At 55.6% G+C, this 23,665-nt stretch overlaps 1 protein-coding gene across 1 annotated transcript; it reads right to left on the reverse strand.

The window, feature by feature from the left end:
• Positions 1-340: 340 nt before the first annotated feature.
• Positions 341-23,450, reverse strand: muc1 (mucin 1, cell surface associated). Its single transcript, XM_031891283.1, has 7 exons — positions 23,235-23,450; positions 11,551-13,094; positions 11,392-11,465; positions 11,124-11,260; positions 9,473-9,591; positions 7,236-7,379; positions 341-1,541 (listed from the first exon to the last, which is right to left on the reverse strand). The coding sequence occupies exons 1-7, from the start codon at positions 23,287-23,289 to the stop codon at positions 1,476-1,478; spliced, it is 2,139 nt and encodes a 712-aa protein (XP_031747143.1). The 5' UTR covers positions 23,290-23,450; the 3' UTR covers positions 341-1,475.
• Between the last annotated feature and the right edge of the window lie 215 nt (positions 23,451-23,665).

A 23,665-nucleotide genomic window follows, 5' to 3' on the forward strand; every position in this document is an offset into this window, starting at 1 on the left:
ATGGTCTTTCCCTATTTCTGAATGGGAACAAAGAGGAGAAACAGATGGAAGAATAGACGCTAAAGCTGGCCATACACGGGCAGATCTTCACCCGATATCCCCACCTACGGGTGGCAATATCGGGGAGGCATGTAGGCGAATTCGATCGTTTGGCCCTGGGGCCAAAAGATCAAATTCTGCACGCACCAATGGGGCAGTTGGTTCGATGCCGATGCGGTCCCCGATCCGACTGGATTTTCTAACCTGGCCGATCAATATCTGCCCAATTTCAGGCCAGATATCGGTCGGCCAGGCCCCTCGTTTCTGCCCCTACACGGGTAGGTCCCTACATGGAGTCGGTCCAAGGGACCCATATCAGCAGCTACTATCGGCCCATGTATGGGGACCTTTACATGGAAATAAAAGAGACTGGGAGAATACAGAGGTTGGGTGAGGAAAGGAGGGAAATAGTTTGGAGAGTGGCCTGTGGGGTAAGGTTGGTGGGCCCCTGGGGCCCCAGTCCGACGCTGGCAGAGTATACAGAGATGTGTATATAAATGGCTACAGGAGAATAAGACGTATAGTGGCTGTGAGTCAAACAAGGCAAAGCTTAACATGACTGACTTTGGCACATTTGGCTACTGGGCTCCTCTCCCCCCTATCGCTCTGTCCTGCATAGAAAGCCTTATATACAAAGCTTGGGTGCAAGGAACCATCATTCTCCCATTCTAGGAAGCGAATGGGATTCTCCAGCTCCTGCCCCCGGCACATACTGATTGGCCCCAGTGTAAAGGGTGCAATGAAGCGCTCATACCCCTATACCCGCCGTGCCCGGGTCACTAGGGAACACAGAACAGACTCCCCAAATGTGGAGCAAATGCAAAGCAGGGAAACCAAGCGGAACAATGAGTTCTGCAGCGAGTCCATTCAGGGCTGGGGAGGCCGGGCCGGCTATTCATTCCTCGTGACCAGTGAGGCGCAAGGCCTGCAGCCTGCCATTTATTAAACGGCTTGGTGACCCGGGTTTCAGGCCAGCCGGAACCGTTTGCACTTTTCATATCGGTGCTGACGGATTGGGAAAGTCCAAACGTCCTGGGCTTGTGAGTATCTTCTATAGGGAGTCCCGGCCCATGTGGCTCTCTGTTCTACAGATGGACTCATGAACCATGAATAGAAAGGTATTACCGGAACAAGAAAGTTTAGGCATTGACAAGATGGCGGCTTCCACCGGTCCCATAAGCTCGTCCGTGGCAATAAAGTCAGAATTCAAAGTCCTCAGGGTGGGGGGATGTTTGAGCCATACGAAGGTGAAGGTGCAGAAAAGCTTGAAGAGCAGAAGTCCCAACACCCGACCCACTGGGAGAAGGAACGTGGCGGTTGTGCCCACAGAGGGAATAAACGGTATCAAGCGTCGGCTCCGGCACCGAGTCGGTTCCAGGGAAGGTTGAGGAGCAGCTTGGAGCCCCCCCGGGGAGCGCACACCCCCCGCTTCCACCTTACAAGTCATTGGTTTCCAGAGTCGGGTTGGTGTAGGAGAACTTGTTCTTTGTCCCGTTGCCAGCCTGCGGGGAGAGAAACCATGAGTGGGTCATTCGGGCAGGAACGCCCGGAGCCAAAGCGCTCTCTCATTTCTATTGTGTCGCGGCGGCAACAGTTTCCCTTTAATCCGCTCGGCTACTTCCTTGTTTGTGTCGGGGCTTAGCAGCCGCCGTGGCTAATGATATTGTCTAATTAGTCCCGGTGTGGGGGGGGAACACGGATCTGGTCTTCTCTTAAAGGGATACTGTCAGGCCCCCATACCCCCTGTGTTTGCCCTGTTCCCCTACATATACCCTACTCTGTCTGTAGGGCCTTTCCCAACTGACCCCTTAGACTTTCCCTATTGGGGCAATTGGGCAGAGGAAGCCTATGGGCCAAGGTTATGGGGTCGCAGCAGCGAATTTGGGAAAGGATGGGCACGTCCCAATAGCCTTCTTAATTGTCTAAATTGCCCCAAACGTAAAACAGACCTTTCACATGGTTAATCTTTAACTCTACGCACACTGAGTAAATTGCCTGTGTGGGCATAAAGGTGCCCGGGGGTGGGGGGAAGTAGCCATAAAGTAATTGTAGGACAGGTATTTGCATCCGACTACAGGGCAAAGGGGCAAACGTGGATCTGACAATACTGTGTGTGTCCTACTATGACTTTACATCAGGGCACAGAGGCAGCTGGGAGCCAAGCCTGGCATGTGTGTGCCAAGGGATCCTGCAGGGGTAGTACCAGCTGGGAGCCAAGCCTGGCATGTGTGTGCCAACAGGTCCTGCAGGGGCAGTACCAGCTGGGAGCCAAGCCTGGTATGTGTGTGCCAAGGGATCCTGCAGGGGCAGTACCAGCTGGGAGCCAAGCCTGGCATGTGTGTGCCAACAGGTCCTGCAGGGGCAGTACCAGCTGGGAGCCAAGCCTGGTATGTGTGTGCCAAGGGATCCTGCAGGGGCAGTACCAGCTGGGAGCCAAGCCTGGTATGTGTGTGCCAAGGGATCCTGCAGGGGCAGTACCAGCTGGGAGCCAAGCCTGGCATGTGTGTGCCAAGGGATCCTGCAGGGGCAGTACCAGCTGGGAGCCAAGCCTGGCATGTGTGTGCCAAGGGATCCTGCAGGGGTAGTACCAGCTGGGAGCCAAGCCTGGCATGTGTGTGCCAACAGGTCCTGCAGGGGCAGTACCAGCTGGGAGCCAAGCCTGGCATGTGTGTGCCAAGGGATCCTGCAGGGGCAGTACCAGCTGGGAGCCAAGCCTGGCATGTGTGTGCCAAGGGATCCTGCAGGGGTAGTACCAGCTGGGAGCCAAGCCTGGCATGTGTGTGCCAAGGGATCCTGCAGGGGTAGTACCAGCTGGGAGCCAAGCCTGGCATGTGTGTGCCAAGGGATCCTGCAGGGGCAGTACCAGCTGGGAGCCAAGCCTGGCATGTGTGTGCCAAGGGATCTTGCAGGGGCAGTACCAGCTGGGAGCCAAGCCTGGCATGTGTGTGCCAAGGGATCCTGCAGGGGTAGTACCAGCTGGGAGCCAAGCCTGGCATGTGTGTGCCAAGGGATCCTGCAGGGGCAGTACCAGCTGGGAGGTGGGATATACTGGGAAAGGTGCCCGCGGGTGCCACGGAGGAGGCTGTGAGGGCAGAGGGGCAGAATGTTACTGTTACAGGGAGTCGCTCCCATTGTGCCAGTACTGAGAATAATGTCCCGGGAACAGGTCACCCTGAATCCAACACTTCCCAGAAGGCCGAGTTTATTATGCAAACATCCCGATGCAAATGTAACCGCCAGCTACAGGCTCAGTTATCCTGCTGGAACCGGACACGGGAGGCACCCAGCAAGGGCACTGCCCAGGGAGGCAACATGGCAGCTCAGGGCACAGAGGGACAAAGCTGGGATATAACCCCCTGTTTGTATTCATCTATTCTACTGTATAATGTATATAGGTATACATACATATAAGTACATGGCAGGCAAAGTGCAGAGCGAGTAGCAGAGTGAGTAGCAGAGTGAGTAGCAGAGCAAGTAGCAGAGCAGGGAGTGCAGAGCAGGGAGTGCAGAGCAGGGAGTGCAGAGCGAGTAGCAGAGTGAGTAGCAGAGCAAGTAGCAGAGTGAGTAGCAGAGCAAGTAGCAGAGCAGGGAGTGCAGAGCAGGGAGTGCAGAGCAGGGAGTGCAGAGCAAGTAGCAGAGTGAGTAGCAGAGCAAGTAGCAGAGCAGGGAGTGCAGAGCAGGGAGTGCAGAGCAGGGAGTGCAGAGCGAGTAGCAGAGTGAGTAGCAGAGCAAGTAGCAGAGTGAGTAGCAGAGTGAGTAGCAGAGTGAGTAGCAGAGTTAGTAGCAGAGCAAGTAGCAGAGTGAGTAGCAGAGCAAGTAGCAGAGCAGGGAGTGCAGAGCAGGGAGTGCAGAGCAGGGAGTGCAGAGCGAGTAGCAGAGTGAGTAGCAGAGCAAGTAGCAGAGTGAGTAGCAGAGTGAGTAGCAGAGTGAGTAGCAGAGTTAGTAGCAGAGCAAGTAGCAGAGTGAGTAGCAGAGCAAGTAGCAGAGTGAGTAGCAGAGTGAGTAGCAGAGTGAGTAGCAGAGTGAGTAGCAGAGTTAGTAGCAGAGCAGGGAGTGCAGAGTGAGTAGCAGAGCGAGTAGCAGAGTGAGTAGCAGAGCAAGTAGCAGAGTGAGTAGCAGAGTGAGTAGCAGAGTGAGTAGCAGAGTGAGTAGCAGAGTGAGTAGCAGAGTTAGTAGCAGAGTGAGTAGCAGAGTGAGTAGCAGAGTGAGTAGCAGAGTGAGTAGCAGAGCAAGTAGCAGAGTGAGTAGCAGAGTGAGTAGCAGAGTGAGTAGCAGAGTGAGTAGCAGAGTTAGTAGCAGAGCAGGGAGTGCAGAGTGAGTAGCAGAGCGAGTAGCAGAGTGAGTAGCAGAGCAAGTAGCAGAGTGAGTAGCAGAGTGAGTAGCAGAGTGAGTAGCAGAGTGAGTAGCAGAGTTAGTAGCAGAGCAGGGAGTGCAGAGCGAGTAGCAGAGCGAGTAGCAGAGTGAGTAGCAGAGTGAGTAGCAGAGTGAGTAGCAGAGCAGGGAGTGCAGAGCGAGTAGCAGAGCGAGTAGCAGAGCGAGTAGCAGAGTGAGTAGCAGAGTGAGTAGCAGAGTTAGTAGCAGAGCAGGGAGTGCAGAGTGAGTAGCAGAGTGAGTAGCAGAGTGAGTAGCAGAGTGAGTAGCAGAGCAGGGAGTGCAGAGTGAGTAGCAGAGTGAGTAGCAGAGCAGGGAGTGCAGAGTGAGTAGCAGAGTGAGTAGCAGAGCGAGTAGCAGAGTGAGTAGCAGAGTGAGTAGCAGAGCAGGGAGTGCAGAGTGAGTAGCAGAGTGAGTAGCAGAGTGAGTAGCAGAGTGAGTAGCAGAGTGAGTAGCAGAGCAGGGAGTGCAGAGTGAGTAGCAGAGTGAGTAGCAGAGCAGGGAGTGCAGAGTGAGTAGCAGAGTGAGTAGCAGAGCGAGTAGCAGAGTGAGTAGCAGAGTGAGTAGCAGAGCGAGTAGCAGAGCGAGTAGCCGAGCAGGTAGCAGAGCAGGGAGTTGTAGCTGCAGGCAGGGAGTTGCAGGGAGTTGAAGCCGCAGGGAGGGTAGAGGCTTTGCTACTCAGACTGTGCTACTTGGAGTTACTCGCTGTTGCAGGGATTCAGCACACAGACACCCCCAGGGCCAGTGAATGAGTAACTGAGGGAGAGAATAGGGATCAGCCAGAGCCTGGGATCGTTAGAGAGACTTATTATTAGTACAAACAGATTCGTTTGGCTCATTAGCCCGTCCCTTGGCCCAGGGCACAATCAGATCCCGGAGAAGCTCCCCGGCCGTTCCTGCTCCCCCGGCCCTTCCTGCTCCCCCGGCCCTTCCTGCTCCCCCGGCCGTTCCTGCTTCCCCGGCCCTTCCTGCTCCCCCGGCCCTTCCTGCTCCCCCGGCCCTTCCTGCTCCCCCGGCCCTTCCTGCTCCCCCGGCCCTTCCTGCTCCCCGGCCGTTCCTGCTCCCCCGGCCCTTCCTGCTCCCCCGGCCCTTCCTGCTCCCCCGGCCCTTCCTGCTCCCCCGGCCGTTCCTGCTTCCCCGGCCCTTCCTGCTCCCCCGGCCCTTCCTGCTCCCCCGGCCCTTCCTGCTCCCCCGGCCCTTCCTGCTCCCCCGGCCCTTCCTGCTCCCCCGGCCCTTCCTGCTCCCCCGGCCGTTCCTGCTCCCCCGGCCCTTCCTGCTCCCCCGGCCCTTCCTGCCTCCCCCGGCCCTTCCTGCTCCCCCGGCCGTTCCTGCTCCCCCGGCCGTTCCTGCTCCCCCGGCCCTTCCTGCTCCCCCGGCCCTTCCTGCCTCCCCCGGCCGTTCCTGCTCCCCCGGCCGTTCCTGCTCCCCGGCCGTTCCTGCTCCCCCGGCCCTTCCTGCTCCCCCGGCCCTTCCTGCTCCCCCGGCCCTTCCTGCTCCCCCGGCCGTTCCTGCTCCCCCGGCCGTTCCTGCTCCCCCGGCCCTTCCTGCTCCCCGGCCCTTCCTGCTCCCCCGGCCGTTCCTGCTCCCCCGGCCGTTCCTGCTCCCCCGGCCGTTACTGCTCCCCCGGCCGTTCCTGCTCCCCCGGCCCTTCCTGCTCCCCCGGCCTTCCTGCTCCCCGGCCCTTCCTGCTCCCGGCGCTCCCCGGCCCTTCCTGCTCCCCCGGCCGTTACTGCTCCCCCGGCCCGTTCCTGCTCCCCCGGCCGTTACTGCTCCCCCGGCCGTTCCTGCTCCCCCGGCCTGCTTCCTGCTCCCCGCGGCCTTCCTGCGGCCTTCCTGCTCCCCCGGCCTTCCTGCTCCCCCGGCCCTTCCTGCTCCCCCGGCCGTTCCTGCTCCCCGGCCGTTCCTGCTCCCCCGGCCGTTCCTGCTCCCCCGGCCGTTCCTGCTCCCCGGCCGGCCCTTCCTGCTCCCCCGGCCCTTCCTGCTCCCCCGGCCGTTCCTGCTCCCCCGGCCGTTACTGCTCCCCCGGCCGTTCCTGCTCCCCCGGCCGTTCCTGCTCCCCCGTCTGACAATCTCCTTCCCAAATAGTGTCGTTATGTAAAGAATAAATATATTTCCTTTCCTAATTAATACTGGGAACTTCCAGTCTCATTAGTACTGTAGGCACGTTCCTATTCATTAGGCCTAATTGCATTTACCTGTTCCATTCACTCTCAGATGGTATCTGCCCCATTGGATTAACCCTGACTGATATCCCATCAGGGGCAGCCATGCATTTATATGAACATAATTACCCCATACCTCATGCCTGCTTCTGCCCCAGGCGCATAGGGATTCCCCTGTACTAAGCACAATTCAGCAGGAACAGCCCCCTAAGTTTGCCCATAGCCTGTACAGAGAGATACCATAAAACTATGGCACATAGGGATTCCCCTGTACTAAGCACAATTCAGCAGGAACAGCCCCCTAAGTTTGCTCATAGCCTGTACAGAGAGATACCATAAAACTATGGCACATAGGGATTCCCCTGTACTAAGCACAATTCAGCAGGAACAGCCCCCTAAGTTTGCTCATAGCCTGTACAGAGACAGACCATGCAGCAGCCCATTAAGTAGCCAGTAGATGCTCTAAGAGCAGGAAAACCACCTGTCTAATCTCCTCCTAGTACCTCCTTTCTTTGGCTTGACCACTTCCATTGTTCTCCACCCATAATCCCTTAATTGACTCCTTTAGGGTTTGAGGCAGTCACGGCATGTCCTGCCCCCTTTGTATTGAGTCCATGTTCCAACTATGCTGTAGTATAGTGACGAGTATTGTTGGAGCCTTACCTCATTATATGTATTATATTTATTGGGTGCAATGTAGCGGCCGTGTGTTTGGTAAGACGTATAGTCGTTCATGTTGTGGTATGAGCCCCTCGTGGAAAACACGTCCATGAAACCATTGCTGTTACGGCGACATAGGTTGGTTATCTGAGTAGGAAGGAAAACATGTTCGGTGAGATGGAGAATGAAAAACGTGCCCAGGTTCAGGTGAGGAGCAAGATGGAGGAAGCTACAGATGGAGGAGCAGGGAGTGGAAGGAGGAAGATGAAGATATCTCTAGAAGAGCAGGCAGAAGATAAAGTAACCAAGAGCAGAAGAAGGAGGAAGATGAAGATATTTCTAGGAGAGCAGGCAGAAGATAAAGTAACCAAGAGCAGAAGAAGGAGGAAGATGAAGATATTTCTAGGAGAGCAGGCAGAAGATAAAGTAACCAGTACAGAAGAGGAGGAAGATGAAGATATCTCTAGGAGAGCAGGCAGAAGATAAAGTAACCAGTAGCAGAAGAGGAGGAAGATAAAGATATTTCTAGGAGAGCAGGCAGAAGATAAAGTAACCAGTAGCAGAAGAGGAGGAAGATGAAGATATCTCTAGGAGAGCAGGCAGAAGATAAAGTAACCAGTACAGAAGAGGAGGAAGATAAAGATATTTCTAGGAGAGCAGGCAGAAGATAAAGTAACCAGTACAGAAGAGGAGGAAGATAAAGATATTTCTAGGAGAGCAGGCAGAAGATAAAGTAACCAGTACAGAAGAGGAGGAAGATGAAGATATCTCTAGGAGAGCAGGCAGAAGATAAAGTAACCAGTAGCAGAAGAGGAGGAAGATGAAGATATCTCTAGGAGAGCAGGCAGAAGATAAAGTAACCAAGAGCAGAAGAAGGAGGAAGATGAAGATATTTCTAGGAGAGCAGGCAGAAGATAAAGTAACCAGTACAGAAGAGGAGGAAGATGAAGATATTTCTAGGAGAGCAGGCAGAAGATAAAGTAACCAGTAGCAGAAGAGGAGGAAGATGAAGATATCTCTAGGAGAGCAGGCAGAAGATAAAGTAACCAGTACAGAAGAGGAGGAAGATGAAGATATCTCTAGGAGAGCAGGCAGAAGATAAAGTAACCAGTAGCAGAAGAGGAGGAAGATGAAGATATTTCTAGAAGAGCAGGCAGAAGATAAAGTAACCAAGAGCAGAAGAAGGAGGAAGATGAAGATATTTCTAGGAGAGCAGGCAGAAGATAAAGTAACCAGTACAGAAGAGGAGAAAGATGAAGATATCTCTAGGAGAGCAGGCAGAAGATAAAGTAACCAGTACAGAAGAGGAGGAAGATAAAGATATTTCTAGGAGAGCAGGCAGAAGATAAAGTAACCAGTAGCAGAAGAGGAGGAAGATGAAGATATCACTAGGAGAGCAGGCAGAAGATAATGTAACCAGTAGCAGAAGAGGAGGAAGATGAAGATATCTCTAGGAGAGCAGGCAGAAGATAAAGTAACCAGTACAGAAGAGGAGGAAGATAAAGATATTTCTAGGAGAGCAGGCAGAAGATAAAGTAACCAGTAGCAGAAGAGGAGGAAGATGAAGATATTTCTAGGAGAGCAGGCAGAAGATAAAGTAACCAGTAGCAGAAGAGGAGGAAGATGAAGATATCTCTAGGAGAGCAGGCAGAAGATAAAGTAACCAAGAGCAGAAGAAGGAGGAAGATGAAGATATTTCTAGGAGAGCAGGCAGAAGATAAAGTAACCAGTACAGAAGAGGAGGAAGATGAAGATATTTCTAGGAGAGCAGGCAGAAGATAAAGTAACCAGTACAGAAGAGGAGGAAGATGAAGATATTTCTAGGAGAGCAGGCAGAAGATAAAGTAACCAGTAGCAGAAGAGGAGAAGGATGAAGATATTTCTAGAAGAGCAGGCAGAAGATAAAGTAACCAAGAGCAGAAGAAGGAGGAAGATGAAGATATTTCTAGGAGAGCAGGCAGAAGATAAAGTAACCAGTACATAAGAGGAGGAAGATGAATATATCTCTAGAAGAGCAGGCAGAAGATAAAGTAACCAGTAGCAGAAGAAGGAGGGAGATGAAGATATCTCTAGAAGAGCAGGCAGAAGATAAAGTAACCAGTAGCAGAAGAAGGAGGAAGATGAAGATATCTCTAGGAGAGCAGGCAGAAGATAAAGTAACCAGTAGCAGAAGAAGTGGGAAGATGAGAAACAAAGTTGTAGTAACAGAGAAGGAAAGTGGAGAAGTTGGTGGAACTCACCATGACTATTATGAAGATGAAGCCAATCAGCAGCATGACGGACACGAGAACGAGCAGAGCGATCCCCCACCCCGGCACGAGGGGACCTGCGGTCGTACTGACTATAGGGGACGCACTTGCTGAAATGGAAAGAAAATAAGTCTCCTTAGATGTTCTGTGAGATGGAACTAAAGATGGAACGTTGAGCTACAGATCACAGGTCAGAAAGGGTCAAACTTTGCCTTCTGCCCCTAGGGGAGGTCCTAACATTGCACCCCCTGCAACATCACTAGTTTAGTCTCCCATACCGAGCCTCACTAGTTTAGTCTCCCATACCGAGCCTCACTAGTTTAGTCTCCCATACCGAGCCTCACTAGTTTAGTCTCCCATACCGAGCCTCACTAGTTTAGTCTCCCATACCGAGCCTCACTAGTTTAGTCTCCCATACCGAGCCTCACTAGTTTAGTCTCCCATACCGAGCCTCACTAGTTTAGTCTCCCATATGAGCCTCACTAGTTTAGTCTCCCATACGAGCCTCACTAGTTTAGTCTCCCATACCGAGCCTCACTAGTTTAGTCTCCCATACGAGCCTCACTAGTTTAGTCTCCCATACCGAGCCTCACTAGTTTAGTCTCCCATACCAAGCCTCACTAGTTTAGTCTCCCATACCGAGCCTCACTAGTTTAGTCTCCCATACCGAGCCTCACTAGTTTAGTCTCCCATACCGAGCCTCACTAGTTTAGTCTCCCATACCGAGCCTCACTAGTTTAGTCTCTCATACCGAGCCTCACTAGTTTAGTTTCCCATACCAACCCTCACTAGTTTAGTCTCCCATACTGAGCCTCACTAGTTTAGTCTCTCATACCGAGCCTCACTAGTTTAGTTTCCCATACCAACCCTCACTAGTTTAGTCTCCCATACTGAGCCTCACTAGTTTAGTCTCTCATACCGAGCCTCACTAGTTTATTCTCCCATACCGAGCCTCACTAGTTTAGTCTCTCATACCGAGCCTCACTGGTTTAGTCTCCCATACCGAGCCTCACTAGTTTAGTCTCCCTTACCGAGCCTCACTGGTTTAGTCTCCCATACCGAGCCTCACTAGTTTAGTCTCCCATACCGAGCCTCACTAGTTTAGTCTCCCATACCGAGTCTCACTAGTTTAGTCTCCCATGCCGAGCCTCACTAGTTTAGTCTCCCATACCGAGCCTCACTAGTTTAGTCTTCCATACCGAGCCTCACTAGTTTAGTCTCCCATACTGAGCCTCACTAGTTTAGTCTCCCATCCCGAGCCTCACTGGTTTAGTCTCCCATACCAAGCCTCACTGGTTTAGTCTCCCATACCAACCCTCACTAGTTTAGTCTCCCATACCAAGCCTCACTGGTTTAGTCTCCCATACCAACCCTCACTAGTTTAGTCTCCCATACCGAGCCTCACTGGTTTAGTCTCCCATACCAACCCTCACTAGTTTAGTCTCCCATACCAACCCTCACTAGTTTAGTCTCCCATACCAAGCCTCATGGGTTTAGTCTCCCATACCGAGCCTCACTAGTTTATTCTCCCATACCGAGCCTCACTAGTTTAGTCTCCCATACCCATAGACCAGCTGGGACAGCAAAGAGGACCAAGCTGCCTGGCCAGGAGTCTAGCAATGAAGATACGGGTCCCACTTACTTTGCACTGCTGATACTGGGACCCCTTGAATCTGGTTGTTGCTTTGAGCTAATTTTGCATCTATTGAACTCTGGACATTATTGGGAGTTTCTGGGCCGCTGAAGGACACCCTGGTGTTGGCGATGACCGAGCCGGGTCTGTAAAGAGGAAAGAGAAGCCATAAAGAACTGCACCATCGCTGTTTGAAGGAACTTCCTGAGGCCCCATCCCTCATATCCATGAACTGCCTGATAGTAACGGCCAATATATGGCAGACAAAGATACTCACTGGAACGTAAGGACTTTAGCCCCTTGGTAGATATTTCTCGTTGGACAACTGGAGCAGTTGAACGTTTCATCGTACTGCGGAGGGAGAAGAAATGACAATGTGACCCCCGCCATTACTGGCCCTGAACCAAATACAAATAATGGCTACGGTTCTACTCACAAAGCTCAAAACTTTCTTCTCCAGAGACTTGAAATCCTCAGAGTTGGAATCTGCATACGTGCTGCTGTAATCTAGGAGGAACCTCATGTTCACGTAGATGTTAACGGTTGGGGCAGTTGTGTTCTGTACTGGCGCTGTGCTGGTTGCACTACTCTTGATTGTAGAGCTGGTATCAGTGTTGGGAGATGTACTACTGATTGTAGGGTGGGAAGTAGCTGTATCAGAGCTTGTAGTACTATTGGTAGTATGGGCAGTATCGGGAGATACAGTACTATTAGTAGTATGGATGGTAGCAGTATCAGGAGATGCAGTACTATTGGTAGTATGGGTGGTAGCAGTATCAGGAGTTGCAGTACTATTGGTAGTATGGATGGTAGCAGTATCAGGAGATGCAGTACTATTAGTAGTATGGATGGTAGCAGTATCAGGAGTTGCAGTACTATTGGTAGTATGGGTGGTAGCGGTATCAGGAGTTGCAGTACTATTGGTAGTATGGGTGGTAGCAGTATCAGGAGTTGCAGTACTATTGGTAGTATGAGTGGTAGCAGTATCAGGAGTTGCAGTACTATTGGTAGTATGGGTGGTAGCAGTATCAGGAGTTGCAGTACTATTGGTAGTATGGGTGGTAGCAGTATCAGGAGTTGCAGTACTGTTGGTAGTATGGGTTGTAGCAGTATCAGGAGTTGCAGTACTGTTGGTAGTATGGGTGGTAGCAGTATCAGGAGTTGCAGTACTATTGGTAGTATTGGTAGTAGCAGTATCAGGAGTTGCAGTACTATTGGTAGTATGGGTGGTAGCAGTATCAGGAGTTGCAGTACTATTGGTAGTATTGGTAGTAGCAGTATCAGGAGTTGCAGTACTATTGGTAGTATGGGTGGTAGCAGTATCAGGAGTTGCAGTACTATTGGTAGTATGGATGGTAGCAGTATCAGGAGTTGCAGTACTATTGGTAGTATGGATGGTAGCAGTATCAGGAGTTGCAGTACTATTGGTAGTATGGGTGGTAGCAGTATCAGGCATTGCAGTACTATTGGTAGTATGGGTGGTAGCAGTATCAGGAGTTGCAGTACTATTGGTAGTATGAGTAGTAGCAGTATCAGGAGTTGCAGTACTATTGGTAGTATGGGTGGTAGCAGTATCAGGAGTTGCAGTACTGTTGGTAGTATGGGTGGTAGCAGTATCAGGAGTTGCAGTACTATTGGTAGTATGGGTGGTAGCAGTATCAGGAGTTGCAGTACTATTGGTAGTATGGGTGGTAGCAGTATCAGGAGTTGCAGTACTATTGGTAGTATGGGTAGTAGCAGTATCAGGAGTTGCAGTACTATTGGTAGTTTGGGTGGTAGCAGTATCAGGAGTTGCAGTACTATTGGTAGTATGAGTGGTAGCAGTATCAGGAGTTGCAGTACTATTGGTAGTATGAGTAGTATCTGGATATGCAGTACTGTTAGTAGTAAGGGAGGTAACAGTAGCAGAAATTGTAGTGCTGTTGGCAGTATGGGTAGTAGTAGTATCAGATGTAGCTGCAGTAGGATCGTTGGTAGCACCTGAAATACAAAGAATATGAAGTGAGAGAGGCTTGTGCAAGAAACCAACCAATCAAGAAACAAGAAAGTGCCCAATGTCCACAACGTGAGGGTCAGGCACAAGTATAGCCCCAGCCCCTTGTACTTGCCCCACCTAACTGGCACAACGGGTAGTAGAACCACACGACGAGCCTGGCACTGGGTGCCTGTTAGTGCCCTGCCACTCCTGCCCTGCCTGTCTGTTATGGGATTCAGTTCCACTAAGCGGTTAACTCTTTTGTGTAGTAACCGCCGGTGCCCAAGTTACTGAGGCTTTACTAAGGGGGTGTAAGAACAGACACCCGTTCCTCCAACACTACTATCAGGTCCCACCAGAGAGAGTGGCACATGTTCTGCTGGGAATGGGAGGAGCAGAACTATAACAAAATATAACAAAATAACTATAATTTGGCGCCCAACGTGGGGCCGAGTGCTGAGCAGTAACGTGGAGTTACCGGGGCGGTAGTGCCAGTGGTGCCATTGCTGTGGCCAATGTTATATACTAAGAATGTTGTAGTGGGGGCACAGTGTCGGTGCCCATCTCTGGTGGTTATGGGGCTGAAATGATCAAAGCCCTTATAGGGGGCAAAGTGTGAGTGCTGGATGGGACCCCACACAGATGACCAGACGTACACCCCAAAATCTGCTTTTCTCTTTAAATACGGGGATAAGTGACAGATGTGATAGTAATGGCATTTCAGTGCCCGGTGGTAGGTGGGGCATATTTATATGTTGCTCATGGTGGGGGTAACTGCTTCCTCTAGGCTGGAAGGGTAACTGTACTCAGGGGTGTAACCTGGACCCACTGCTCCCCCCTCAAAAATATTTCTCTACCCCACCTTGTGACCCCCGATCATGGGCAAAGTGCTATTGGTATTTGTGTGCAACAACTAGAACACAAAGAGCTGTGGGGCTCTGGGTTGGCTGGTACCTCAGTGGGTCCGTTTCCTGGCCCAATGTGCTGTGCCGGTACATTGCCATAAAGGGACACACGGGGCAGCGCTCCAACCCATTCCTGTGCGCGGTACAACAGCCGGGCAGCAAGATAAATACACTCCCACAGAGCTGACAATCTATCTCCGTCTCCTGCTGTAAAGGCAGCGACTGGGAGTCTGTGTTGTTTTGTGCGGTTCTGCTCAGTCCGCTGGGACCCATGTAATTGCCCTTCCCCTAGGGGGAACTTCCCCAGCCGCCCTGCCAGCAGCGCTCTTCTGATCCACAGGCTGAATGGCAGGGGCAGAATGGGCCTCTCTGGTACTGAGGCTGAATGGCAGGGGCAGAATGGGCCTCTCTGGTACTGAGGCTGAATGGCACCGGCACAATGGGCCTCTCTGGTACTGAGGCTGAATGGCACCGGCAGAATGGGCCTCTCTGGTACTGAGGCTGAATGGCACCGGCAGAATGGGCCTCTCTGGTACTGAGGCTGAATGGCACCGGCAGAATGGGCCTCTCTGGTACTGAGGCTGAATGGCACCGGCAGAATGGGCCTCTCTGGTACTGAGGCTGAATGGCACCGGCAGAATGGGCCTCTCAGGCTGAATGGCAGGGGCAGAATGGGCCTGTCTGTACTGAGGCTTGAATGGCACCGGCAGAATGGGCCTCTCTGGTACTGAGGCTGAATGGCAGGGGCAGAATGGGCCTCTCTGGTACTGAGGCTGAATGGCACCGGCACAATGGGCCTCTCTGGTACTGAGGCTGAATGGCAGGGGCAGAATGGGCCTCTCTGGTACTGAGGCTGAATGGCACCGGCAGAATGGGCCTCTCTGGTACTGAGGCTGAATGGCACCGGCAGAATGGGCCTCTCTGGTACTGAGGCTGAATGGCACCGGCAGAATGGGCCTCTCTGGTACTGAGGCTGAATGGCACCGGCAGAATGGGCCTCTCAGGCTGAATGGCAGGGGCAGAATGGGCCTGTCTGGTACTGAGGCTGAATGGCACCGGCAGAATGGGCCTCTCTGGTACTGAGGCTGAATGGCAGGGGCAGAATGGGCCTCTCTGGTACTGAGGCTGAATGGCACCGGCACAATGGGCCTCTCTGGTACTGAGGCTGAATGGCAGGGGCAGAATGGGCCTCTCTGGTACTGAGGCTGAATGGCACCGGCAGAATGGGCCTCTCTGGTACTGAGGCTGAATGGCACCGGCAGAATGGGCCTCTCTGGTACTGAGGCTGAATGGCAGGGGCAGAATGGGCCTCTCTGGTACTGAGGCTGAATGGCAGGGGCAGAATGGGCCTCTCTGGTACTGAGGCTGAATGGCACCGGCAGAATGGGCCTCTCTGGTACTGAGGCTGAATGGCACCGGCAGAATGGGCCTCTCAGGCTGAATGGCAGGGGCAGAATGGGCCTGTCTGGTACTGAGGCTGAATGGCAGGGGCAGAATGGGCCTGTCTGGTACTGAGGCTGAATGGCACGGGCAGAATGGGCCTCTCTGGTACTGAGGCTGAATGGCAGGGGCAGAATGGGCCTCTCTGGTACTGAGGCTGAATGGCAGGGGCAGAATGGGCCTCTCTGGTACTGAGGCTGAATGGCAGGGGCAGAATGGGCCTGTCTGGTACTGAGGCTGAATGGCACGGGCAGAATGGGCCTGTCTGGTACTGAGGCTGAATGGCACGGGCAGAATGGGCCTGTCTGGTACTGAGGCTGAATGGCAGGGGCAGAATGGGCCTCTCTGGTACTGAGGCTGAATGGCAGGGGCAGAATGGGCCTCTCAGGCTGAATGGCACCGGCAGAATGGGCCTCTCTGGTACTGAGGCTGAATGGCAGGGGCAGAATGGGCCTCTCTGGTACTGAGGCTGAATGGCAGGGGCAGAATGGGCCTCTCAGGCTGAATGGCACCGGCAGAATGGGCCTCTCTGGTACTGAGGCTGAATGGCAGGGGCAGAATGGGCCTCTCTGGTACTGAGGCTGAATGGCAGGGGCAGAATGGGGCCTCTCTGGTACTGAGGCTGAATGGCAGGGGCAGAATGGGCCTCTCTGGTACTGAGGCTGAATGGCACCGGCACAATGGGCCTCTCTGGTACTGAGGCTGAATGGCACCGGCAGAATGGGCCTCTCTGGTACTGAGGCTGAATGGCACCGGCAGAATGGGCCTCTCTGGTACTGAGGCTGAATGGCACCGGCAGAATGGGCCTCTCTGGTACTGAGGCTGAATGGCACGGCAGAATGGGCCTCTCTGGTACTGAGGCTGAATGGCACCGGCAGAATGGGCCTCTCAGGCTGAATGGCAGGGGCAGAATGGGCCTGTCTGGTACTGAGGCTGAATGGCACCGGCAGAATGGGCCTCTCTGGTACTGAGGCTGAATGGCAGGGGCAGAATGGGCCTCTCTGGTACTGAGGCTGAATGGCACCGGCACAATGGGCCTCTCTGGTACTGAGGCTGAATGGCAGGGGCAGAATGGGCCTCTCTGGTACTGAGGCTGAATGGCACCGGCAGAATGGGCCTCTCTGGTACTGAGGCTGAATGGCACCGGCAGAATGGGCCTCTCTGGTACTGAGGCTGAATGGCACCGGCAGAATGGGCCTCTCTGGTACTGAGGCTGAATGGCACCGGCAGAATGGGCCTCTCAGGCTGAATGGCAGGGGCAGAATGGGCCTGTCTGGTACTGAGGCTGAATGGCACCGGCAGAATGGGCCTCTCTGGTACTGAGGCTGAATGGCAGGGGCAGAATGGGCCTCTCTGGTACTGAGGCTGAATGGCACCGGCACAATGGGCCTCTCTGGTACTGAGGCTGAATGGCAGGGGCAGAATGGGCCTCTCTGGTACTGAGGCTGAATGGCACCGGCAGAATGGGCCTCTCTGGTACTGAGGCTGAATGGCACCGGCAGAATGGGCCTCTCTGGTACTGAGGCTGAATGGCAGGGGCAGAATGGGCCTCTCTGGTACTGAGGCTGAATGGCAGGGGCAGAATGGGCCTCTCTGGTACTGAGGCTGAATGGCACCGGCAGAATGGGCCTCTCTGGTACTGAGGCTGAATGGCACCGGCAGAATGGCCTCTCAGCTGAATGGCAGGGGCAGAATGGGCCTGTCTGGTACTGAGGCTGAATGGCAGGGGCAGAAATGGGCCTGTCTGGTACTGGAGGCTGAATGGCACGGGCAGAATGGGCCTCTCTGGTACTGAGGCTGAATGGCAGGGGCAGAATGGGCCTCTCTGGTACTGAGGCTGAATGGCAGGGGCAGAATGGGCCTCTCTGGTACTGAGGCTGAATGGCAGGGGCAGAATGGGCCTGTCTGGGTACTGGAGGCTGAATTGCTACGGGCAGAATGGGCCTGTCCTGGTACTAGGAGGCTGAATGGCACGGGCAGAATGGGCCTGTCTGGTACTGAGGCTGAATGGCAGGGGCAAGACTGGGCCTCATCTGGTACTAGGCCTGAATGGCAGGGGCAGATGGGCCTCTCAGGCTGAAATGGCACCGGCAGACATGGGCCCTCTCTGGCTACCTGAGGCTGAATGGCAGGGGCAGAATGGGCCTCTCTGGTACTGAGGCTGAATGGCAGGGGCAGAATGGGCCTCTCAGGCTGAATGGCACCGGCAGAATGGGCCTCTCTGGTACTGAGGCTGAATGGCAGGGGCAGAATGGGCCTCTCTGGTACTGAGGCTGAATGGCAGGGGCAGAATGGGCCTCTCTGGTACTGAGGCTGAATGGCAGGGGCAGAATGGGCCTCTCAGGCTGAATGGCAGGGGCAGAATGGGCCTCTCAGGCTGAATGGCAGGGGCAGAATGGGCCTCTCAGGCTGAATGGCAGGGGCAGAATGGGCCTCTCAGGCTGAATGGCAGGGGCAGAATGGGCCTTTCAGGCTGAATGGCAGGGGCAGAATGGGCCTGTGCGGCACTAGGGATAAGGTTCTGCTTGGCCCAGTAACCCCCGCACACATACGATAAGGCAGAGGGAGTGTTAGGGCTGAAGGTGTTTGGGCAGAGTAAATAAATACACATGGGAAACTCAATGCTGGAAGAAGGTGGGGGGGGGGGCAGGTGGGAGGGAAAGGAGAAGAGCGCTGGGGCAGAAAGGAGGGGGGGGAGGTGGGGCGGGAGGGGGGGCAGGTGGGGGAGGGAAGGAGAGAGCGCTGGGGCAGAAAGGAGGGGGGGCAGGTGGGGCGGGAGGGGGGGCCAGGTGGGGAGGGAAGGAGAGAGTGCTGAGGCAGAAAGGAGGGGGGGGGGGGCCAGGTGGGGAGGGAAGGAGAGAGCGCCGGGCAGAAGGAGGGGGGGGCAGGTGGGGCGGGAGGGGGGGGGCAGGTGGGGAGGGAAGGAGAGAGGCGCTGAGGCAGAAAGGAGGGGGGGGGCAGGTGGGGAGGGAAGGAGAGAGCGCTGAGGCAGAAAGGAGGGGGGGGGCATGGTGGGGTGGGAGGAGAGAGCGCCGGGGCAGAAAAGGTAGGGGGGGGGGCGGGGCAGTGGGACGGGAGGGTTTTTTTGGGGGAGGGGGGGCAGAGAGAGATTAATATGAGGCACTTGGCCTTTGCAGGGAGTCGGTGCCATAAAACAGTGGAAATGAGTCTGATAGTGACGCAACGTGTATGGCTGGGGGGCCCCGTGACCCAATGCCGTGACCAGTTTGGGGTGCCGGGAATCACCCCTGGCAGTGCCTATGGGCAAGTGTCCCTGTGTGGCTGTGCCCATAGAGTGACATGGGAATGTGTCATAGGCTGTGCCCATAGAGCCACATGGGACCCCTTACTGGCCATAGGCTGTGCCCATAGAGCCACATGGGACCCTTTACTGGCCATAGGCTGTGCCCATAGAGCCGCATGGGACCCTTTAACTGGCCATAGGCTTGGTGCCCATAGAGCCACATGGGACCCTTTACTGGCGCATAGGCCTGTGCGCATAGAGCCGCCTGGACGCCCTTACTGGCCATAGGCTGTGCCCATAGAGCCGCATGGGACCCCTTACTGGCCATAGGCTGTGCCCATAGAGCCACATGGGACCCTTTACTGGCCATAGGCTGTGCCCATAGAGCCGCATGGGACCCCTTACTGGCCATAGGCTGTGCCCATAGAGCCACATGGGAGCCACTTACTGGCCCATCGGCTGTGCCCATAGAGCGCATGGGACCCCTTACTGGCTCATAGGGCCTGTGCCGCATAGAGCGCATGGGACCTTACTGGGCATAGGCTTGTGCCCATATGAGCCGCTGGGGACCCTTTTAACTGCCGCATGAGGCTGTGCCATAGAGCCGCATGGGACCCTTACCTGGCCATAGGCTTGTGTTGTGTGAGGTGCCCATAGAGCCACAATGGGACCCTTTACTGGCCATAGGGCTGTGCCCATAGAGCCGCATGGGACCCCTTACTGGCCATAGGCTGTGCCCATAGAGCCACATGGGACCCTTTACTGGCCATAGGCTGTGCCCATAGAGCCGCATGGGACCCCTTACTGGCCATAGGCTGTGCCCATAGAGCCGCATGGGACCCTTTACTGGCCATAGGCTGTGCCCATAGAGCCGCATGGGACCCCTTACTGCCCATAGGCTGTGCCCATAGAGCCACATGGGACCCTTTACTGCCCATAGGCTGTGCCCCAGTCATACGGGGTAGATATAGTGAGCAGATTAGTTGACCCCCCAGCTCCCCTGTATCCCCCCCAGCTCCCCTGTATCCCCGCCCAGCTCCCCTGTATCCCCCCAAAGCTCCCGCTGTATTCCCCCCACCAGCTCCCCTGTATCCCCCCAGCTCCCCTGTACACCCCTCAAGCTCCCCTGTTACTCCCCCCCAGCTCCCCTGTATTCCCAGGCCCCGCTCCCCTGTATCCCCCCCAGCTCCGCTGTACAACCCCTCCAGCTCCCCTGTATCCGCCCCAGCTCCCCTGTTCCCCCACCGCCCAGCTGCCCCTGTATCCCCCCCAGCTCCCCTGTATCCCCCCCAGCTCCCCTGTATCCCGCCCGCCCCAGCTCTGCCTGTATCCCCACCCAGCTCCCCTGTACACCCCTTCACCCCCAAGCCCTTCCCCTGTATCCCCCCCCAGCTCCCCTGTATCCACCCCTAGCTCCCGCTGTACACCCCCTCCAGCTCCCCTGTATCCCCCCCAGCTCCCCTGTATCCCCCAGCTCCCCTGTACACCCCTCCAGCTCCCCTGTATCCCCCCCAGCTCCCCTGTATCCCCCCAGCTCCCTGTATCCCCCCCCCTAAGCTCCCCTGTACACCCCTCCAGCTCCCCTGTATCCCCCCCAGCTCCCCTGATACCCCCCAGCTCCCCTGTATCCCCCCAGCTCCCCTGTATCCCTGCCCCAGCTCCCCTGTATCCCCCAGCTCCCCTGTATGCCCCCCCAGCTCCCCTGTATCCCCCGCCAAGCTCCCCTGTATCCCCCCAGCTCCCCTGTATCCCCCCCCAGCTCCCCTGTATCCCCCCCCAGCTCCCCTGTATCCCCCCAGCTCCCCTGTACACCCCTCCAGCTCCCCTGTCCCCCAGCTCCCCTGTATCCCCCCAGCTCCCCTGTACACCCCTCCAGCTCCCCTGTATCCCCCCAGCTCCCCTGTATCCCCCCCCAGCTCCCCTGTACACCCCTCCAGCTCCCTCTGTATCCCCCCAGCTCCCCTGTATCCCCCCAGCTCAGCCCTGTACACCCCTCCAAGCTCCCCTGTAACCCCCCAGCTCCCCTGTATCCCCCCCTAGTGGCTCCCCTGTACACCCTCCAGCTCCCCTGTATTCCCCCCCCAGCTCCCCTGTACACCCCTCCAGCTCCCCTGTATCCCCCCAGCTCCCCTGTATCCCCCCTAGCTCCCCTGTACACCCCTCCAGCTCCCACTGTATTCCCCCCCAGCTCCCCTGTATCACCCCCCCTAGCTCCCCTGTACACCCCTCCAGCTGCCCCCTGTATTCCCCCCCCCCAGCTCCCCTGTATCCCCCCCAGCTCCCCTGTACACCCCTCCAGCTCCCCTGTATCCCCCCAGCTCCCCTGTAATCCCCCCTAGCTCCCCTGTACACCCCTCCAGCTCCCCTGTATTCCCCCCCCAGCTCCCCTGTACACCCCTCCAGCTCCCCTGTATCCCCCCCAGCTCCCCTGTATCCCCCCCTAGCTCCCCTGTACACCCCTCCAGCTCCCCTGTATTCCCCCCAGCTCCCCTGTATCCCCCCCTAGCTCCCCTGTACAACACACCGCCCCCCCAGCTCCCCTGTATCCCCCCCAGCTCCTGGTATCCCCCCCTAGCTCCCCTGTACACCCCTCCAGCTCCCCTGTATTCCCCCCCAGCTCCCCTGTACACCCCTCCAGCTCCCTGTATCCCCCCCAGCTCCCCTGTATCCCCCCCTAGCTCCCCTGTACACCCCTCCAGCTCCCCTGTATTCCCCCCCAGCTCCCCTGTATCCCCCCTAGCTCCCCTGTACCCCCCAGCTCCCCTGTATCCCCCCCAGCTCCCCTGTATCCCCCCTAGCTCCCCTGTACACCCCTCCAGCTCCCCTGTATTCCCCCCCCAGCTCCCCTGTACACCCCTCCAGCTCCCCTGTATCCCCCCAGCTCCCTGTATCCCCCCTAGCTCCCCTGTACACCCCTCCAGCTCCCCTGTATTCCCCCCAGCTCCCCTGTATCCCCCCCCTAGCTCCCCTGTACACCCCTCCAGCTCCCCTGTATTCCCCCCCCCAGCTCCCCTGTATCCCCCCCTAGCTCCCCTGTACACCCCTCCAGCTCCCCTGTATCCCCCCCAGCTCCCCTGTATCCCCCCCAGCTCCCTGTATCCCCCCCAGCTCCCCTGTATCCCCCCCAGCTCCCCTGTATCCCCCCCCCCCCCCCAGCCCTTCCTAGGGTTACAGACAAGCAGCTCAGACCTGAGGGAGTAGAGGAGACAATGGAGGGGCCACACAGGAGGAGGTGGGGGGGGGTGTGAGTATAAATGCCCCATTGTTACTTTATTACCTGCCCCATACACAGTACATCCCGTGACCCCCCAGTATCACCGAGGGGCCCATGCCAGAAGGAAGAGTATTTGGGGGCCACATATTATTATTAACATTTATTTATAAAACGCCAACATATTCGCACACAATATCCTTATGACTGGCAGTGCCACCCCCACTGGCCCCCAGCTCTATAGTATGGCATCACCATATAGCACCAACATATTCGCACACAATATCCTTATAACTGGCAGTGCCACCCCCACTGGCCCCCGCTCTATAGTATGGCTCACCATATAGCGCCAACATATTCGCACACAATATCCTTATAACTGGCAGTGCCACCCGCACTGGCCCCCTAGCTCTATAGTATGGCATCACCATATAGCACCAACATATTCGCACACAATATCCTTATGACTGGCAGTGCCACCCCCACTGGCCCCCAGCTCTATAGTATGGCATCACCATATAGCGCCAACATATTCGCACACAATATCCTTATAACTGGCAGTGCCACCCCCACTGGCCCCCAGCTCTATAGTATGGCATCACCATATAGCGCCAACATATTCGCACACAATATCCTTATAACTGGCAGTGCCACCCCACTGGCCCCCAGCTCTATAGTATGGCATCACCATATAGCGCCAACATATTCGCACACAATATCCTTATAACTGGCAGTGCCACCCCCACTGGCCCCCAGCTCTATAGTATGGCATCACCATATAGCGCCAACATATTCGCACACAATATCCTTATAACTGGCAGTGCCACCCCCACTGGCCCCCAGCTCTATAGTAAGGCATCACCATATAGCGCCAACATATTCGCACACAATATCCTTATAACTGGCAGTGCCACCCCCACTGGCCCCCAGCTCTATAGTATGGCATCACCATATAGCGCCAACGCGTGACGCAGCGACGCACAATAACAAGCGGGGGGCTCACAATAAACAAACAATGTATCTAAGCAACAGGTAACTTGTAGGTTATGGGCACAGTTGCCCCCAGAACTGCCCCTGGCATTCAACCCAAGCACCAGTGCGTGCCCGCTCCGTCCCATCTGGCATCTGGCAACCTCTCAATATTACTGGCTCCCTATGTACCCCTAGGGTGGGGCCCGGAGCTTTGGCACAAAGGCTGTCCGCAGTATTAAAGTACGAGTGGCACACAAGGGCATGATGGACTGAGGGAACAGGACAGTTGTGTGTACCTGGGTCAGAACCCATATGGCACCGTGCCCTGCTGTACCCGCACCCTAGGGCTCCCAGTAACAGAGGTTCCACTTACCCAAGGCGAAGGCTGCGCAGAGTACGAGGCACAGGGCTGGGACTGAGGGAGACATTGTGTTACTGGGTCAGAATCTCTGTAGGTCCTGGTATCGGTTCTGCCCCTCAGGTGAGTCCGAGTTCCTCTCTCCCTGCCCCCCGGGTGGCAGTTCTACTCTGAGATCTGGGCGGTGTCTCTGCTCCGTTATCCACCTGTAACTCAGTCCCACTGTTCTACTGGGAGCCGGGTCCTGCCCAGAGCTTTATACCTGATACCTGCCCGACCCGCCCAGCCTTCCTCCTCCTCCTCCTCCTCCTCCTCCCTGTGTGGAACACTCGGCCCCCTAGCTGCCTGCCAGCTCACTGTTCTATTCTTAGCCTTCCTATTGCTGGCACCTACCTGCCCTCCTCCCTCACCCCCTGGCACCTACCTGCCCTCCTCCCACACCCCCT

Source organism: Xenopus tropicalis, chromosome 8, assembly GCF_000004195.4.
Source record: "Xenopus tropicalis strain Nigerian chromosome 8, UCB_Xtro_10.0, whole genome shotgun sequence".
Lineage (NCBI taxonomy): Eukaryota > Metazoa > Chordata > Amphibia > Anura > Pipidae > Xenopus > Xenopus tropicalis.

Coding starts and splice junctions, on each gene's coding strand:
- muc1 (XM_031891283.1), bottom strand. CDS start 23,289: ATGTCTCCCTCAGTCCCAGCCCTGTGCCTCGTACTCTGCGCAGCCTTC. Junction 13,095..23,234: donor CTGCGCAGCCTTCGCCTTGG/GTAAGTGGAACC, acceptor TTTGTATTTCAG/GTGCTACCAACGATCCTACT. Junction 11,261..11,391: donor GCTAAAGTCCTTACGTTCCA/GTGAGTATCTTT, acceptor TCCTCTTTACAG/ACCCGGCTCGGTCATCGCCA.